The 21,714-nt window shown below is 30.7% G+C and overlaps 1 protein-coding gene across 8 annotated transcripts in view; it reads left to right on the top strand.

Moving 5' to 3' along the window:
* Positions 1-3,562: 3,562 nt before the first annotated feature.
* Positions 3,563-21,714, top strand: part of LOC129807137 (neuronal acetylcholine receptor subunit alpha-7) — a 92,631-nt gene continuing 74,479 nt past the window's right edge. For 6 of the 8 annotated variants that reach the window (XM_055856193.1, XM_055856189.1, XM_055856186.1 and 3 more), the window contains exons 1-2: positions 3,563-4,882; positions 6,842-7,217. In XM_055856193.1, the coding sequence (XP_055712168.1) occupies positions 7,169-7,217 (49 nt within the window). In that variant the 5' untranslated portion in view covers positions 3,563-4,882; positions 6,842-7,168. The other 2 variants (XM_055856192.1, XM_055856191.1) reach the window with 2 other exon arrangements.

Genomic DNA, 21,714 nt, shown 5'->3' with positions numbered 1-21,714 from the left:
TTAGCTATTTTTAATTTTTTTTGTTGATAAAATACATAATAAAATAAAAGTTATAATTACAGAAAAGTTTTAAATACCCTGATTAATGTACAGCTGTACAGTTTGTTAGAAGATGCCTCTGAGATTGCATAAATTACCTAAGGAGATGTTTCATTAAAGAGAAGAAAGAATTTCTCTTAAAGGTGAGCATAAGACAAAGGTACAATGGAAAAGTTGTAATTAAGAGGGAGTAAACTACTATACTCAACAAGTTCCATAAATATGCTACTTTATGATAAGGATAATACCATAAGGTGACATTTTTTTCAATTTAAGGAGATGCTGATCAAAATTAGAACTTAAATGTCGGAAAAGCATGAAGGAACTTTATGTGCGGACAAGCCTCATAAGAGCGAATGAAAAGATAATGAATTAATCTGACGAAATAGGTCAATCATGCACCGCTGTCACTGGATATTGATATTATAGAGGCCCATTATAACCCACATATGCTTTGCACTGAATGAATCAACTGAAATTGGTCATTTTTTTCAAGAAATGCAGAACCCCTCCACACGAAAATATTATCATCTCTGGGACACAAAAAAAATTATATTGTGCTTCTTAATAGAATAGAGCGAGAATAACACTGAAGTGAAATTTCCTTGTTCCACAATTCCTTTTTTTCTCTTCAAGTTCACAACGGAGAAATATAATGCAACTTCTAGAATTACATAATTTTCCCATTATTTCAAGTTGACGTGATAAGATTTTTTTTAATCTTTTGCACTTGGCCGGTCTTTTTATATCATTTTGAGAAGTCACCGAAAAGATTGCATTTATTATGGGTGATTGAGAATGTACCAAAACAGAGTCACTGGCTGATGCCTTGTAATTTAAATAACTCAAAATAAAAATTAGTGGTAGGCCTATCTTGACTCCAAAAAACAATGATTTTTATTGGAAATCTGTGAGCTAATTATGATGTTTATTCATATTTCGTATAATGTTTTGTGGATTTTAAAGTGTAGGGTAAAATGAGGTAATTTGGAACCATTTGCAATTTGGAACATTTGAGATTTTCGCACTGTTTTGGGTATTCAAAAGGAAGAAAAGCTCTTCCTTTACTACTTAATCGTCTTTTTCTTTCTATTTCACAGTCTATGTTTTCTCTATGCTCATCTAAAACAGTGAGAAAATCTCAAATGTCCCAAATTGTAAATGGTTCCAAATTACCTCATTTTACCCTAAGACAGTATTGGAGCAGAGTCATATAAACCTGAAACTTACTAAAAACAGATCAAACAGTTTAACGGAAAAATGTTAAAAGTTCGTGATCTAAATTTAAGAAAGAATCTCGGCTAAAAATGCCATCTACCTGTATCTAATAATCAGAGCAAATTGTGCCAATTCTAAGCCCCAACGAAGATTGAAAAGATTTAAGGTATAAAACATATAAAACATAATATAATAAATTCAATTGGAAATTCACAATAAAATTTGAAACAAATTCAATAAAAAAAATTAATATTAAAAAACTAATATTCAAATTGTTTTTTTTTTTTAAATCATTTACGCAAACATTTTTGGCATGCAAGTAGAAAGGGGAAACAGTGATGGAGGAATCGATGAATCGGGTGCAGACGACATGATGTGTAAAAGAGATGAAAAATCACAGAGGAAAGAGGGGAAAACAAGAAAGATGAATTGATAACACAAAGAAAATTATTAACAAAAGGCGCCAAACCACATCATATCAAATCCGTACCTAAAAGAAAATTGCTAAAATAAGTTGAAAATCAGTGAAAAATCCCAAAAAACCTTCCCAATTGATAACTTTAAAGTGATATTTCCCAACCCCACACAAAATAACAAATAGTTTAGTCGAGTGAGTAGAAGTTTGAATTTCCATTTTCTTCTTGAGGAAAATCTAAGGTTTTTCAGGAACTATTTGAGGTGGGATTATGAACCTAATAAGTGAGACATTTTTTTATCATAGTGGAAGAATCGCTTCGGTTTGTGTGGTAATCAGAAAATAATCACAAACCTTGGAAATAATTTTACAGTATCAAGCATGGTCACTTTCCCCTAGATGCTTCTTCCATATATTCCCAGAGTTTTTTGGACAAAGGCGGTGCATTTTCATTACAATAATAAATAATAAATTTCATTATAAAAATGTCTTTTTCTAGGCATTCAGATCTTTCCACCGGGCGGGACACGAACTCGCAACTTTGCGAGTCGAGTCAGAGATCTCGTCCGCCCAAAACCGAACGGTCTTGCATGTTTTGCAATTGAAATCCCTGATCCTCTGAGGATGGGAATGAGTTTATGAAATTTTCTTTTGTCAAAAATAACTTTTAAATTTAGAGCTTTTGTGTTATTTATCTTACATTTCTTTTTTTATATTAAGGAATTTAAAAAAAAAGTCAAAATATTTAATCACGAAAATGTTTTATTGTACTTTCAAGTACGTCACAAATTTCAAAAGGTCTTAAAGTAGCAGATTGTGAACGGAAAAATAGACCTTTCTTGACTTTTTCTCTTTAATTCTTCACGACGTTTCGAGGATGGATGCCCTGTTCATCAGGTTTCGAATATGGAGGAAAAATCACGTACAGGTGGGAAATTCTGCCCGAAAATTCCCCGAAAATTCCTCCAAAACGATCTTAAAGTAGATATATAAGTTATAACAGCATATCCAAATGTTGCCTTAAAATTACTGTCTAACTTTTGATAGAACATATAAGAAACAAAATAAAGAGATTTCAATTTGATTTTTTCGAAAACTTGAACTAGCTTGAAGTTACGGTCAAGCAAGCTACTCTTATTACACTGAGAGAAATCCGAAAAAGTTAAAATAACGTTCCAGAAATGTTTATTTTACCCTGCAGTATTGATCCGAAATTTGTGTAAATATTATGCTTTTTAGGTGCATTAGGGATTAAAGTTACCCTTTTTCATATTAATTTTACCATTAATAAGGTGTAAAATTAACATTAAAAAATATAGATATATTTTTACACCTAAGAAGTGTTAAAGTTATGAGTAAAGAAAGTTAATCGTACCCCTGTTTTTTCTCAGTGTATAAGCGACCGATCGGTACCGTTTACGTGGCTGATCGTTTTCGGAATCAAAGTGTTTAATACATTTCCACAGGGCCATTCTATATTATTTTAAATCGATTTTGACCCCTTTTGCCCCGAAGGATGTTTGTGACACCTAGGAGATATTCTTTTTCTTCGAAATAAATATCACACGAAAACATACAAGTTTTCTAACTTAAAATGGCACCTTAAAATTTAAAAACAAACTTAGAATTTTATTCTGATATAGAATAATTTAAATAGAACAATAAAAAAAATGAAATAAAACTTACAATTTTGAGAAAGATGCCTTTATAATATTTCAAACGCAACCGCCAATACTTTGAAGCTTCGGTGTTCTACCATTGTGAGCTTTTAGTAGGTTTCTCTGTGCTAAATACCATATTTTCCAACCAACCACTTGCCCACGTGGAGCTTTCAAACAGCTCCCATATAGTTGAGCTTTTCTCATTGAATATTTCATGGAAATCTGTAGGTGTATGCGTGTAGAACGAATCGCGCGCATTCGCAAAATTTTCCTGGTCCATCAGTTGTGAGACTGTAGCTCAATAAGTGATTCAGATACCTGGAGGAAAGTCCGAGTGTCTCGTTCAAGTGTATTTTTTAACTCACTAATAGAGCAAGAAAAAAAGGAGATAAAATGAATTCAATCTAAGTTTAACTTGCAAAATACTAACCACAAAAAAAGAACTCTGAACTAAACGTGAAAATTCTGTTTGATTGATATGTGTTGAAGAAAAGTTTTTGCCTCTTTACCAACCATACATCTCTCGAGTTCCCTTTTTGTTCCTTTGCCATTTTTGCAGGATAAAAATTCAATACTTATGTTCTTGTCGTTCATTTTTATTTTCCAAACCATCCAATCGTCTTAAATACTTATTACTCGGAAAGTGTATCGTTTTTTTTTGTAATGGTGCTGCCCATGGAATTAGAATCATTCAAATTGTGCGTGTGTGTTTGAGTAAAAAAAAAAGAATAAAATAAAAGTTTTAGGAATAAGAAAAAAATAGGAGCGAAAAAGATTTTTTTTGTGGTGAAACTTGGGAAAAAAACAGACAGAAAAAGGAAAGGATGATGAAATTGGACCTATTTAAAATTGTCTCCTAACTCAGTGCCGTTATACCCAGAAATGTTCACTGTTCAGCATTTTTCTGCAAATCACGTAGAAGTTGATGAGAATTTTCCACCCTCAAACAATCATGGACGATTCAATAATTCATCATATAACCATACTCTTATTAAAACCTCCACCGTGCTAAAAAACTGTTTCACAGCTTGCAAAACGTAACATAGTTCATATTTTCTAAATTAAACAATATAACAAAATTGCATTACTGAATGATTTTTAAAAAAGACCACCATAAAAAATTCAAAAAAAGTATCACGCCTTGTTTTTTAAAACCATTTAAAAAATATTAATAAAAAAAAGTTTTAAAAGAAAAATAACCTGCTAAACGCCTCAAAAAATCACAACATCAAAAACCACAAAAAAAGCAAATAAAAAATATGTAAAAAAAAAGTTCTCTGAAGACGAATAAATAAATGATAAAGAAAGTAAATGTTAAATACTAAATTAGAAAAAATGCGATATGTTATGCATAAACTGTCTAAAACAAATTATAAATTTGGTGTCAATAAAAGGAAGAAATGAAGAAAATGCACTAAGTCAGCAGTAAATATTAAAAAAAGAGAAGAAAATTTACCCATCAAGACAAGAAAGAACAAAAATGATGAAAGGGATTGTTTCTATAGTTTTGTTCTTTGACATGAATGGAAAGCTTTCTCTCAAACGAATGGTACAATATTGCAAATAAAAATGTTTTCTAAATTTATTTTTTAATTCAATAGATTTAAACATAAAAAAAGCAAATATTTTATATGTGTAATTAATATGAACACCAACACTGTGAAAAAATGCGTGTATAGATAGCATTTTGGGAGCAAAAATCATCCATTTTGGAGACGCTACTTGAAAATTTTTCACATCTTTTTCACTCCCTTTTTTCCCAGTATTCTCCACCATTTCCCTTCGTAGGTCCTTCGCTCCCTCGAAAATTCTCCTCGTCAGCAATTTGCACTCTTTCTCCACCTCTTTTATTTATTTATTTTTTTTTCTTTATTTTTTTCCTCTCTGTCTCTCTCTTCAATTGCTATATATACGTCCCTTGTCTTTTTAATTAAGGAATATGTTTCAATCTATTTTATAGATACATTTATTGCGTCTCCCCACAACATCTGCGTGTATCACATTATGTTCTTCAATTCACATTAATTTCTCACCATTTTCACACCAAATCCACACCCTCCACATTTCACCATCTAACTGATAGATCATGAAAGTTATACAATTGATGTTATAAAATCATGCCTATTTAATGCTCTTGTCTTTTTGTGGCGGGAAAAAAATCATGGAAATTTACGAGCAATCAGAAGAAGAAATTAATTTAAAAAAGATTAAATTTTCATGTCAATATTACACTATTTTTTGAAAAAAAAGCTCCAAAATGGATATTATTTCCATTAATATTTTATATGTTGTGTAACTTTAAATATTGGTGCAAGGCTGAATTTGTTATGTTCATCCAACTGTTGTGTATGCTAAACAGTGACCTAATTTTCAGAAAACACCAGTACCTCTCTGAAAGATACACTCCACCTCTGCAGCAAAACCTCCATCGTGATAAAGCTCTTCAGTCTAATTTGATGAGCTTTCCTTGGTAAAAAAGCCACGTGAAACCTTTTCCGTTCCGCCCATCCTAAAAATCTGTGAGGTGATGATGGATCTTTCGTTTTCCCGTCACTTTTATTCCTTTTGACATTTTTCAAAGAATAAAATATTAAAAAAAAAGAAACATCTTTTTACAGTGTTCGTGTTCAATTAATTTTAAAAGAAAATCACATTTTTTTCGCTCCATCCAAAATGTCATCTTAATTTAAAATCATAAAATAAAGTCCTCTTTAGAGAATATAACTTCAAACAACAAAAATAAATAAATAAATGGATTTTTTTCTCCCAATTTTCACTTTCTTTCTCACACTATTTCTTCCTCACCATAATCCACTTTTGTATTCTGGCTAGCATCTTCGACAGTGCATCTCATGCTAAATTGATCAATCTTCCAACTTGTTAGCATGCTATCAATGCATTTCTGTTCTCAATTTCAGCTTCAAGAGCTGTTCTTTTTTATCTTTCCAAAAATTGCATATCACTATTTGACTTCTTGCATATGCTACCACAGCACAATTTATATAATTTCTTAAAGTAGTTTTATATTAAAAAAAAAGTCCCCTCCGCCATTTTGATTTACAACAGTATACTTGTAGTCCCTATCAACAAAGTGTATAAGAACTATGTGTATTTAGTCCTGGAGGAGTGTAAATTAAATTTTCCAAAAGGGTCTACACCGCACTTGAGACAAACTTTATGAGCTTTGAGAATGACAGAGAAAATAATAATAAAAAAAATAGCGAGTGAGACCAAACAAAACCTCAAGTTAATCACATAATTATCCTCCCATAACTCATTAATGGTCTATAATCCACATACAAATTATACACTTCAGTAAATTTAATTATCCTAATAAAACACATTTTAGTTTTGTAAACAATCCTTTTCATCGCAATGCTTATGCCATATAAAAATAGAAATTAAAATAAAAGTTATACATTTATCCTTCTTTCTATCTCATCTCGCCGTTGGTGATTAATGCCTGTGCCACGATATTGCCAAAACAAACACAAAAAAAAAAACAAAGAATCGACTAATAAACTACAAAATTCCATAGTAGATATGAAAACAAGACTGTGATCGAAAATACTTGATAGGAGACAGAGGTTGTGAGTGGATTGATTAAAAAGAATAATAAAAAAAATAGGAGAAAAAAGGAGAAGAAAGAGCTGCCAGGATCGAGGAAATTTTTATGTTTGGATATAACACAAAAAAGGCAATATTTCATCACTTGAGCAACGCTATACTTCCCAGACAACAAAAAATCGCACTAATTGGATTATTGGAATCAATTCGAATATATTGGGGATCACATCAAAATATTCCCCAATAAAAAAATCATTTCTTTTTGGAGATGGATACATTTCTGCTCACACTACTGGTCTTCCTTATGATTATTACAGGTGAGTTGCACTTTTTTTTATTTTTATTAACCCTCGTCTTTTACAACATGCACAGACACTTCTTTCTTGTTCCGTAGGGTCAAAGATCCTCTAATTGGTCATAACCTACTTTTTGGCCCAATGACGAAAATTAATTATTTTATATGTTCCGTTATATCAATTATTATAAAAAAATCCAAAATAGTTTCACACTTGTATTATTCCGTTAATTAAATAATTACCTTAGATTAATCAATCTCAAGTATCCATCCAATTTTGAAATGCGTTAAATATGTATATAAAATGTAACAAATTACAATAATTCTCCTGTGTAACACGATTATCTGTACTTATAAGGGAAGTGTTCATAATTTTGGACACTTTGAGGGTAAAATTGGACACTAAATATAAATTAATTAAAATTAAAAATAGGGAATTTTATTCGAATATTTGATGAATAATAAAATTCTATCTAAATATTTTTTCTTTTTGGAAGATTAAAATAGGGGAGGGTGGGGCACTTTTACTCCTAAGTTGCAAAATGGATCTTGAGACCATTTTATAAAAATATGATAAACAGAATTAAAACTTTATAATATTCTGTGAGTTACAGTTGGGTTTAGGGTTAATAAAAATACAGTGCCCGCTTTGTAATCCGGATGATTGGGAGACAAAATGACAGATGTCCGCTTCGTAATCCGGATGGATTTTTTGAATTTGGTCAACGGCTCGAAAATATAATACAAGATTTTTTTGTAGAATTAGAATAAAACTTTTAAAGAAGATTAAAAAGACATAATTGGAGAAGTCTATTCTATTATACTTAATTTATTAAACAAAAACATCACGGGATAGTTCATTTTCAGTGCTGAACACGCATGCATATATAACCTCAAAAGTATTTAAAATGTAACCGTCGTGAACTTTTACGGATTACGGAGATCCGGATTAGAAAGCGGGCACTGTAATAACAATAATCCTTTAATTTCATTGGTCTATTGTGGAGAAGATGATTTTATTTGAATGGCAGAATGCGTGAAAGTCCCCCATTGCGGGGCAATTTCAAGATAAATATGAGGCATTTTTTGTGAAAGATAAAATATGTTTATATGAAGCTTGCGATACCAGAATTGATTAAAATTACTATTTTAAAGTCTTCTAAGACTTTAAAACATAAAAATATAATCGAGCAAGAACTTTATAACAGAATTTTAACTTCAATTGATCATACAGAGAAAATGAGATATCGCCACAAATTTCCAATCCTATTTCCCATTAATTGAGCAATTTTCTTTAATTTTTTATACGAAAGAAATGTCTTTTGTAGTTCTAAGCTAATTTTGAACATAAGTGGATCAATATATCACCTTAGAACATGCCATTTTTAGTATAACAGTTTTATAATAGTATTTTAAAATCTTGAATTGTCATATTACTACAAAAAATTTATAATATCTTTATTATCTCTACGAACGAAATGTTGTACGAGATGTAGTAGAACCCTTAAGAGCAGAGGTGTGCAAGAACCATTGAAACCGAATAAACGTCAAAATAAGTTTGTTCTGGTAGCGTTTTGACCATTGACGTACATGTTTCATTTGACGTTTATTCAGTTTGAAGTACCGAAGTCAATTCACTTTATCGAATGATATGGAAAGTTTCCGTTTGACTTGATAAGATAGGTTCTCGCAATGGAAAACAATGGGCATATTATTGAGGCGGATTGGCTATCCAAGATTACGAGCAAAGTGTCCAAATTTAAAACCAATGTGACCAAAATTATACTTAAATTCACCTCCACATATCAATTCATTTTTAAACGTGTTAAGACTAATTTTAGTAAAAACAAAGACGATAAACAGCTTGCCAAGTTTCTAATTAACCCTTCTGAAAAGAGAGTAACAAAAAACTTGAATTTGTTTTGAAAATATCGCACTTTAATCATAGAACATTGATGATTATAAGCACCCTGTCCAAAATTAGGAGCTCTTTCCCTATATCCAAAGATTTATCATATAGAACAGAGTTAAGTCTTCCGACTTAACTAAAAAGTAGTTACGACTTAACTAAAAAGTAAAAAGTAGTAACTAAAAAGTAGTAGTAAAAAGAAAATAGTTTATGGAATAAAAAAACTTAAAATTGTCTAGTTCTGTTAAAATATAAACAAAAAAAAAGAAATTTCACATGACAATCATTGTAACATTAATCTTTTGGATAAAAAATTAAATTTATACTATGACAAATTATTTAAAATATTGCTAAAATAGTCCTGTTACTCCTTATATACGATAATCCTAGTAATTTGTTTTATAGTGGGAGATTTTTGGGATTATTCTTTTATTTTTGAGAATTTAACAATGAAAATTCATCTCGTTTTCACTGAGTTAATAATTTAGAAAACTTTATTGTGAAAGACGTCAAACAAATAATTGAAAAGTAAAAAGGATCATTTAGTCAGGAAAAAAAAGATTTTGTCAGTAAAATATTATGGTTAGTGGGAAACCATAAATTTTATAAAAATGGGTCAAATTTATACATACAATAAAAATTTAATATAGTTGAACACGAAAGTCTTTATATTTTCTTTGCCAAAACTTGGCAACAACTTGGTAAAAACATTGATCATTGGTTTGGTTTTGACTATAGTTATTGTTATAAAGTTACACAAATATATACTTTAGAAAGAAGTTTAACCCAAAAATGTTTAATATGTACAAATATATTGCAAATCCAGAAAACTATCAAGACTCTGGGAAATTTTTGAGAGCAATTTCGAATACAAGAAATTTTTGGAAGTTAATTTTAGGAATAGTTTCAGAAAATTCTCGAAGATTCTTGGTGATTTTCGAAAATTCGAGAAATATTTAGAAGCTCGCGGGAATCCTTAAAACTCGAGACAGCCTTCTAATAACTCTTGGTATAACCCAATAATTTATAAACAAACCATTTGTACGAAATTATAAAATTATTATACATTTTGAAGATTTTGAGCAATATTTTTATAAATTTTAGATTATTTTGAAATCACATGAAATGTGTGATCTCAGTTGTAATGCAGTACAAAAAATTACGCAGATGAATTTAAATATATTTGTTTTACTAGATAAGTCAATAAGGGAACGTTTGACCCTATTGCAACTTTACAATGTTCCCCTCTGTCGACATCGTTAAATTTACGAAAGAATGATTTTAAATAAGTAATTTATGTGGAAATAAATCTAAATAGTGGATGAAAATAAATAAGGTAGAAAAAGAATGATTTTGCAGTCCCTTATGTAGGTCAAATTCGTATGCCGTGAACTGCTACATATAGCAAGGCATCTCCACTTCTCACAGAGCTTTTTGTTACAAATTTTCCATCAATAAATACTAGCAGATCTATACTGATTAAGAGAACGTTCTCGTGAATTTATACCTCATTTCGACTGGACCACATAAAATCTACTTTAAATTACCCACAATTTTATTATCTCCCTGCAAAGTATAGAGACATAGAATTTTTATTGCACTACAATAGTAAAGTTTAGCTTGGAAAGTAAGCATAAAATTTAAGAGATGTTTTTCACACAACTGAACTTAATTACAGAGTTAAAACCAAAACTACAATAATTGAACAAATACACCCAAATGAATGAGTAACGAATGCTAGCAAACGTATTCAAAACGAAAGAAGAAAAAAGTAGACAAAAACTAAATTTAAGACGTAAACTTATCGTAAATTTTATTTCCTTCAAGAAAGTGCCTAATGCTATTTTCTCAAGAAGAGCAACAAGAAAAGTAGGTTAGACCCTATACAATACACACACTCAATAATTCAACAATTTCTAAGCAAGATTTATTGTTCAAGCTCGCTTTGATTTCTCCAGAGTAGAGCAATATAGTCATTGAATGTTTGCTTCAACCGATACGTAGTATATACAATATCTGATTTATGTGACTGCTAAATTTCTGAAGGTCAAAACTGTTGAATTTAGGAGTCATTTTACAAGAAGTTATATATTAAAATCACAGGTCACACGAAAAATTTTCACATTAATATGCTATTTTGAAAGATTAACCCTTTAACGACGAGACACTTTTTACGGACTAAAAATCAACAATAAAAATTAAACTGGGATACATAATCAATGATAAGTCTTACATCTAACCTTGGAAAGTTCAACAGAGTCTGATTCGATGTCTAATGTGCTTCTATGAATGATAGACACAAAAATAGCCAAAAAATTTAAGTAATTTTTCTGACTATATCAATGAATAATATTTTTCGCTTTAATTAAAAAATTGGAAGTATAAAAAAATAAGTAAAATCAATTAATAAATTTGAAAATTCGCCATTTTTGAGCTTAACTATTTACTACATAGCAAATAGCTAAAGACTTGCAAAAAATATTCTAGATTCCTTCAACCTTCTACTTTACAATTATGTACAGACGTAAGAAAAAATAACTTTAGATAGTCAGGAAAAATTATTTTCTTTATGGGACACCGGTGTTCCAATCGTCCTTAAAGGGTTAATGATAGAAAGACTAATAAAGTGGTACACAACAACCTTTTCGTAGGATAGGCCCTTACATATAACCAGACAAGTGGGTATAAGAAAAGGTATAAAAGAGTGTGTTATACGTATTAGTTGTTTTGATATTTATTTTTTGCCTAAATACTATTAAATTATTCAAGTCAAGTTTTCGATAAAAATGTTTCTAAACATGTGACATTTTGATTATAGATGTCACTAGCTGCACATTTGTCGTTCTGTAAACATTATACATAAAAAAAAATCTGTAAAATTGTTCGTAAATATTTGTGAATTTGTATTGGGGACTTACAAAATGCTCGTAAATCGTATAATCTACAAGTAGGTTCCTAAAAATTTGTAATTTTCTACGAACATTGATCGCAAGATGATCACTTGACGAGCATTTTTTTTTTGTACTTTTACAAACATATGTTCGTAAATGTTCGTAAACACACAAAAAAAATCTTCGTAAAATTTTGTCATTTATTCGTAAATTCTTGCCAAATAAAAATATACGAACAAATGTTCGTAAAAGTACAATAAATGCTCCTCAAATAATCATCACACGAACAATGTGAAAAAGTACAATCTTTTACGAACTTATTCGTAGGTTATACGATTTACGAGCATTGCGTAAGTCCCCAATAGGAATTCACAAACATTTACGAACAATGTTACGATTAACTTAGCTGAGATTCTTTACAATCTCATGCTTTTGTGGTCACAGGTGATATCCGACCTCGTTAGATTGGGCCCAAATTCTGGATTTACAACTTTTGACACTCATAGATCACGAATATCATATGGACTAAAAATCGATTTTCGTGGTCGTCCCGTCCGTCGTATAACCACTTCTGGAGAGAGAACGGAGAAAGTTATCGATAAGCGGTTTTCGGCAAAAGTTAAATGTTGCTAGGTGGTTAGAAGTTAGCGATGTCAGACCATGTCAGATCCACTTCCCCACTCGCCTTCCTCCATTTTGGAATACCCCCAAAATGTTGTTTTCTCAATAACACAGCCCCTATGGCATCGATCGATCTCAAATTTTAGTACGATACATCTGGACCTAAGAGCTTTCGATTAAAAAAGCCAGTGATTAGCCTAGATCAGCTTATAAAGGTACGTTTCTTACATTTCAAATTCGGTTTGTGGACTAAATTCAAAGGTTTTTCATTTGGAATTTATCCTAATTTAGTTGAATTTGCACAAAAGCATATGAATACTTTAAAGAGCTTTCGATTGAAAAATTAAAGTGCCCCCGACCCCCCCCCCCCTCCCTGACCTGAAGTAGAAGGAATAAAAAATTCAATTTTCAAATGGCCATATCTCCGATTTTAATTATCCCAATTCCATTTGATTCAATCGAAGGTCCAATTAACCCTCTACCGGTGTTTTCTTTAATATGCGAAAAAAGTTCTAAAACAATGTTTTCTAAGATAATTATAATCCAATAAAGTCGAAAAAAACCATCCATTCATCATTATCTTTTTTAGTTTAGGCGCTAGGTGAGAAAATATAATTTTTTTTAAAACTCTTTTTGTTTCTAAAATTCACATTTTTAATTTTTTTCAAATTTTTTAAATAAAATATACGAAGTAGAATGACATATCTTTCAGTAAAAAATAAATTTATTTTAGTCAGATAACTTTAAATCGGCATTTTTACGGAAATTGGAAATGAGTTTTTTTGCACAAATATTTTTTGTTGCTTTTTCTCTGACCTGTCACACAAAACTGGGAATAGCAACAAAACGAAGAGTCAAAATGAGTTCAAACTTTCAAGAGATGTTTATTAGACTATTACCGAGGACACTATAGCACTTTTAAATAAATAAAACCTTTATCGTCGCTGTAAATGTGATTTTTGTGAAGACCGCCTGGAGGCGGTCTTACCCGTTAGAGGGTTAAGCAAAAAATCGATTTTCGAAATTTCGATTTCAAATATTTTGAAAAGTAGATGATGCTTTTTCTTTAAATTTTAGTATGTTGTAGCTGAGGTAGAGACCTTTCCAACGGTGAATCGCACTCCTCCTTCGATGTTCCCTGACCCGATATATAAGCGAAAATGTCTTGATCGAACTACATTTTCGGTGTTTATGAAACGATTTCGATGAAATTTTAGTATATTGTATCAAAAATCGAGACCTTTCCAATAGTGGATCCCATATATACCCAACCTGCTCCAACTTAATTTGCCCCGACCCTTACTATATCCTAATGGACCGGATTCCATTTGGATATGTTAATTCAAGAACTCAAGTAACTATCTCTTACCGTTTTACTTAGACCACTTAGATGGATATAATGTTTATTTGATACTGTGTGAGTTTAGTTTATTAACAAGGGAGTAGCAACTATTGAATCTTTTTATGCACTAATATTGGAAAAAACTCGTTTTTTTTTGTTAAAAATATAATGTATAGGGGAAAGGCTCATAATCTTTCCAGTTTCTTATTTTGGACACTTTGAGGATAAAATTGGACACTAAAAATAAATTGATTAAAATTATGGATTTTTACTCCAATATGTGATGAACAATGAATTCTAACTAAATATTTGTTCTTTTTGGAAAATTTTAACACTAAATGCGTTAAATTTTGAATATGTTTTGAGTTAAAATTGCTTTGCTGAAAATTCAGTGTGAGCAATTGCTTACGAGAAATATGACAGAACTTCGTGTTTACTTCAGTCTTATTTAGCTGTAGTGAAGTACTAACAATTTTTCCTCGCTGTTTTTTAGCGATATTATTAAATATTCATTGAATATTGTGTTGAATCACATTAATGGTGATTTGTACATTTGACCTGAAGTGAGATTTGCCTTGAGAATTAGATTTTTCATGTGAAAAATGGGAAATTTTTTAAGACATTCACCAGTGAGGTGATGGTTCTTATTTTGGACAGGTGTTTTTCTCACGAAATTTCGTGAAGTTTTAGCTTTTGTGATGACTAGGTTGGACAAATGCCTGGAGAAACAAAGGAGCATAATTTCTACGAAAGAGATGTAGCAAGAAATGCCTTGAAAGGCTTCCGGAAAGGTCAGGGAATGAGCGAATCCGCACGTACTTGGAGTACCGAAGTCAACTCACTTTAATGAATTATATGGAAAGTTTCCGGGTTTCTCGTGACATTCTACGGTTCCCTTACATGAACAGGAACAGGACTTGGTGAGTTTGGTTCATCAAATGAAGAACAATGGGCATCCTGTTGAGGCGGATTAGCTGTCCAAATTTACAGCCAAGTTGTCCAAATTAATAACCAAGTTGGCCAAAATAAGAGTCAAATTCACCTCTACATATCAATTTATTTTTAAACGTATTAAAACTAATTTTAGTAAAAATAAGACGATAAATAGCGTGCTAAGTTTCTAAACAACCCTTCTGAAAAGAAATTAACAAAAAAAGTCAATTAGCATTGAAATTATCGCACTTCAAACTTGGAACATCGATGCTTATAAGCACACTGTCCAAAATTATGAGCTCTTACCCTATTTACAATTCTGAATTTTAAAAGCTTAACCCTTTAAGGACGAGAGGATCCAAAGTGTTTGGCAGAAAAAAAAATCATTTTTCTATTTTTTAACTGCTCGAACTCCAAGAGAGAGCAGTTTTAATTTTTACAACAAATCATGATTTTAGATAATTTTTGGAAAAGTTTTATTTTTGGGTCACTGTGGACCTTTTATAAATATCTTTTATACTGCTAGAGATGCACTGTGCAAATATTCCTCTCTGAATTATTCTGTGAAGCAAGTACGTTCTTGTGTTTTCTCTTGTGAGACATTGAGCTTTTATAAAATTTCTCTTCTAAGGATAAAACCTTTTTGAATTATTACGGTATTAATTTTCCATAAACCTTTGACTTAAACCAATTTACTATTACAGCGTGAAATAAAACATCGCGCTAGGATGAGATGCATATTCCTAATCCCATCTATACTAATTGCCCTATTCATGTATTTATTTTCACTATAAAGTTATTTTATAACACATGTTTTTACGCGATTTCCATAAATCAGATTTTATCGCGACGCTCGTGAAAATTTCAACAAGTATCAGCAACATTGAATATTTTGCAGCAACAGTATACAGAAAGCATCCATTTGAGAGATGTAAAATATGCTACACATTTTTCGTTTTCATTCCAAACTTTTTTTCCAAAGAAAAAATACAACGAACTGTTAATGAAGTAGCAAAACTTTAGAAAATAGTTGAATTTACGACTTTGCATTCATGACAAAAGCAATCCTCTCTAGGAGATTTCACTTTGTATCCGGTTAAACACGAAGTTGGATATTATATTCCTATAGGATGGTAAATTTTATTTCAATTTTTTTTTGAGTGCACCGGAAAGCTCAAAAATATTTAACCGACAAAATTGAGTGCAAAATCATTTGAAATTGTCAGAATTTTGTGGTATATATTGGTGGCAAAAGCCCCACCCAACAAATGCTTTATGTAGCAGTACATAAAAGAATCCTGAACATTGGTTTCGTCAGGCTTGCAACAAAAATCACACATTTAATTCTATTATGAACTTCATTGATCACCATATATAATAAATATTTCGTTTTTTATGCTGTTCTTTGTATAACGATAAAAAGTTAAAAAAAAGAACATAAATTACAGCGGTTAATGTAAATTATTGTCGCAATTCATAAATTCAATAATTGATCAGTTTAACTTTCAAAATGATTAAATTAATTTTATTAATGGATGAATACACACATTCGGATAATTGGATCCTGCTCATAAGCCCAAATAAGCTTATATAAAGTGAGATTCTCAATATAAGGCATGGAGTTCCTGGAAATTTGATTTGTAGCTGAAGTTGATGAACATATAGTATGAAACTTTAAACCTTTTCTTAAATCAAAATTAGTTTAATTGCAATATTTTAGAGAATTTATATAAAAGGTGTTTGGAACATTTTTTGAAAACATTTATTTGATTTTAAATATGGAGTTAAATTAACACATTTATTCTTTAATTTTTAATAATATTTATAAATATCCCGCTACAAATTGGGAGAAATTTTCATCAAAATGAACCATTTTGGCATAGTTTATATGCACAAGTTCAACAAATTTTCTTTAGCATAATTCATTTTGAATAAAATTTTATGAAAAGAATTTGAAAGAAGTATATTTGGGAGGGAGTGTGAGGCAGCTTTAGGCATGCATAACTTTCTAAATCTAATGTAAAAAATTGGGATGATATCTTAATAATTTTTCAAGAGAAATTAGTGGGGCTTAGTTTAAATAGTCTATTTTACAGACAAGTATACGATTACTACAAAAAAATTAAAGAAAACAGACAAAGGGGTAATAAATAAGAACACTACCCTTACTTTACATCTTCTGAATTTTTTCTTTGCTCTACTATCCCTAAAGCTACATAATAGTAAAAAATTCGTTAAATTTTTAACACAATTGTGCGAAATCGGACGTTTTAATTTCTTTAATTCCGAATAGTGTAAAATTTATAATCATATTTCTTTCAACACAGTTGTATCACTTAAGATTGTTGAAAAACACCATATATTATATTACTACTATTATAGTTTAATTATACTTGTCTGAACTGTAAATTTTTAAAACTTTGTGTATTTCAACCATGATTGTAGAATTTTCAACAAAAGTTGAATTGAAAGACAATGAGCAAAAATGTATGAGAGTTGGTTTGTTTAGCGCTCACAAACGAGACTAGTCTTATTTTATAGGTAATGCTATAGGATGAAAAACTACCGAGACTCAGGACAATATTCGTTGGGAGTTTTTGTAAAAATGCCTTTATCCTTTCGAAAAGTACTATTTTGAGATCGAATTACTCAAGATCGGCTGAACCGATTGTGATGAAATTCGGTTCAGAGTCAGTGTATAACTTAAGCTATTTATCCATTAATACTACACCTTTTCCCTAACCCTCCTTCCAGTAGCCTCCATACAAAATGAGGACCTTTTTCTATATAGCTTTTCTCTTAGAAGAAGTAGAAAGCTGAAACTTTGCATGGGATCAAGGTTTATAAAATGATCTTTAACCATATATATAAGCTCCACCCACCTTCACTCTTTTTTGTAGCGCCCCCATACAAAATAATGACTTTTCTCACTATAACTCCATACACTAAAAATGAAAATAATACTTTAAAAATATCCGGAAAATATATATTAACTTTTTATAGGTATATGAAATGATTTTATTAAGCCCAACGAGATCGATTAAAGCGCCTCTTATAGTGATCGTTGAAACTTTTTTATAACAGTACTGCATAGTCCAACTATATACCTTTCATTTGAGCCTACAATTGCTTAAGATCGGTTAAATAACAATGGAAATACAGAGATTAAAAAATGCAGCTTATAATTTACAACTATATATCTTATTGGCAAGACTTCTGATCTTCAAAAAAAAATTATAAAACTTTATAGAACATACATATACACATTGTGGGATCATTAAAATCAGTTAAATAGTTTCAAAACTTAATACTTTTCTATTACATAAAAAAATTTGATGATCTGTATTGGAATTCCGTAACAGTATGACAATGTCATATGATAAATTTAAAAATTTTTATATGGAAAATTCGGAAAAAATCATTGAAAATCAGTTTCATATCACTTACTAAGGGCTTCATATAGCTCCTTGTAATGACCATTCAGTACTCATTGGCCTTTAATGCTGTCCTGTTCTCGAATTTATCATGAAAATTTGTCATGTGATATTGTCATATCGTTACAGAATTCCCCTACTGGAATGCTCCTTGCGGTTGACTTGTGAACTTATCTATAACGTCGTTTTGTAGAATTTTTCCAGACCTTTCGATTGAGTACTTATTGATTAAATTCGGTCAATAAACCTCTGAGATATAAGGAATAAAGTTTTGACTTTGAGCCATCATGTTTCAATGTCCTCCTATGTACATATGTTATGAATTCTAAAGACATATATTTTTATGTCCATTTCGAGAATATGCAATCACTTAATATGTTTTACATTTTATAGAATGAAATTTCATGTAATGAAATAAATTACATATATTACATTTCATATTGAAAAATTACAAATATTTACGAAATATTTTTTCTGTGTATGCTAGAATGTAATATCATAAATGACAAAATGCATTAAAAGTATAGAATCTTAAGATTTAATCCCACTTTTATTGAAATTACTAAAATTAAAGCTAGGGGAAGATTTTGAAGTTTTGTAATGTTCCAGATGAGTGAAAATTGATTTTTTAATAAATTAATGTAATTTATGACCATAATATATACTTCAGTGGAGAAAATAAATTGCACCTCATAATTTTGAAAAGAACTACATAGATATAAATATGGATTACTTATGATTAAAGATGACATTTTCCGTACGAACTGCACAAACTTCCCCTTTCATCAATTCTGCAGCGTCAAAATTGAACGGTTTGCGGAATCTTCGTATTTTACATTTCGTATCTTACATGATCGTATTGCACATTTCATATTGTAGAAACTTCGTATTCTAATATTTCGTATTTTACATTTCGAAAAACCGCAAAATCAAAAATATTTTTATGTCTTATCATAACACGTCACACTTTTTTCTTGGTTTTTGAACTCATTTTCTGCCAAAAATTGCGATGAAGCTATAAGTAAAGATATGCTACAAGTAATTCTACCACCCAATACTTATGGCATTTTGATTTCAATGCTGTTGTTCTTACAGCCCTCTACTTTAAAATTTCTTTTGTGATTAATTTGAATATTTTCTGGATTTGAAGACACAATGACTTGCCTTGTTAGGGGGAAGTGGGGCACCTTTAAAATTGGGAATTTTCTTCTATTTTTAAATGTAATTGAACCATGTCATAATGTAATATAGCTTCTCAATCTGTTTGTGCAGCTAAATTATATCACGATGAGGCTCAATTTTATTTAAAAAAGGTGAAAAATCCCAATTTCAAAGGTGCCCCACTTCCCCCTATAGGTGGTTTTTGTAAACTGTGACAAAAGGAAAAAATGTCCTAAATAATGTTGATTTATGTGGAGGTTATTGAAGACCAAGAATCGAATATCTCTTACCGTTTAGCCTCAAAGAAAATGGATTAACCGCTCTCTCTTTGAGTTCGAGCAGTAAAAGAAGAATATTTAGGATGGTGGACCGAAGCGTGAGCGGTAAAGTACAATGCAGAAAGCTCAAATTTTCACAAAAATCCGATCTTGAGTACCTATTGTATTTACAAAGAACGTACCACTGCGAAAAAAATTTATCCTCCTATGCCATCCTTGCACTCATCGATCAGGGAGTTGCAAGAGGTATTTTGCCAAAGTTTAAGCTCATTCGGAGAATATAAAATTTTACGAAGATTGCAGTAGATGAAGTTATTTTGAATCTCACTTTATATACATATATGATTGGGAAAATCTGAAAAAAATTATCCCATTCACGCCCACTCTCCTTCATTTTTTTTTCATCTTTGTGCATGTATCATTTGAAAGCAGAACCATTCATCAGTGTTATAGAGAATTTTATGAATTGTTCATAAAATAGAAGTGTTGAGATTGCTATGTGCGGGGGTGGTGTGAGATTATTGAATGAGATGTTAATTAATAAAAGACAAATAAGGGTGACAAAAGAAGAAAAAAATATATATAATGTGGGAAATTTTAGTGTGTATCAGAGAAGAGAGTATAAGAGAGAGCTTTTCATTTAAAGCTTCATGTCTTCATCCCTATATACATATGTTCCACACACACCGCACATTAAATATATATATATATATATATATGAATATCGCTCCTTAACTCACTTTCTCCCTTGTACACTCTTCGTCTATCTTATGTCTATACGGCATGCGCATTTTATCGTCACACAATTTTCACACTAACACCACTCATAGATGCTCTTGTTTGTATTAAATCTATTGATTTTTACACAATATAGCCATATTGTATGGGGAATTTTCCTGCGCGACTCCTAACTTGCGCACATTCACCAAAAGTGAAGAAAAAAAAATACTCAACCAGCTGTGAGAATGGTACATATTATGCCTTATATATCTAATACATATTTCCATTACATATGTGTGACTTGTCACGAGAGTAAATTGTAGGCATGACTTTTTTATACATCACCAAAAAAAAATTTTCCATTGCAATATTTCCATTGCGGAAATTAGCATAAATATTTTGACATTTTTATATGATGATTGCTCCAAGGGTAATTTCTACCCACCCATCTATACAACTTCCGCCCTTTATGCATTTCATGACCATGAAATTTTATCCATGCTGCTCCTTTAAGTTAGATACACAACCCCATGGAGAGAAAATGTAACCAAACCGTAACCAACTAACCTGCGGTATCCACTATCAGTCCCAGTGTTTTCCAGGCAAATTGAGGTGAAAGGAAAAGGACAACAGAAGCAAAATTTAGCCGTTGTTCTAATTCAAGTGAAAATAGTTGCCTGAATTTCCATTTCACAATATGTCAGAAACAGTGTACAAAATATGGTATAGGATGTTCCTTATATTGAATGGAACTGAAATAACAGTGACTTTTCTCTGCAGATTCAACTTCAAATGCAATTGGAAAAGTCATTCTCACAGAATGCACAAAAACATGCCCTCGAGATATTTCTTTACATCTCTCTCAGTGTCTGTCAACAATCGAAAAAGCTGTACGATACTACATTACCATTACATCGTTGAGCATTACTATTTAAAAAAAAAATAATATTGTGAAGCTGACAAAAACTTGATGCTTTGTGGTCTGACCCCAATCCCAATCTCAAGTTACTCTCATTAACCATACGTCTTTTCAAGAATAGATAGAAATTTTTTCTAGGGTAAATTAAGCTAATTCAAAACCTGCTCTAAATGAAAACTTTTAGCTATTCTAAATGGAAACATCAATGTTTTCATTATAAATACAGCATTAAATTATATGTACATATTTTTAATACTACAGTTTCATTACTTAATTAATTTTGCTCCAAATAAAGCGAAAATCCATTCATA

Source organism: Phlebotomus papatasi, chromosome 3 (genome assembly GCF_024763615.1).
Source record: "Phlebotomus papatasi isolate M1 chromosome 3, Ppap_2.1, whole genome shotgun sequence".
NCBI classification, from domain to species: Eukaryota; Metazoa; Arthropoda; class Insecta; order Diptera; family Psychodidae; genus Phlebotomus; species Phlebotomus papatasi.
Note: the sequence above shows the minus strand (reverse complement) of the source record. Positions and strands in the feature narration are given on the sequence as shown.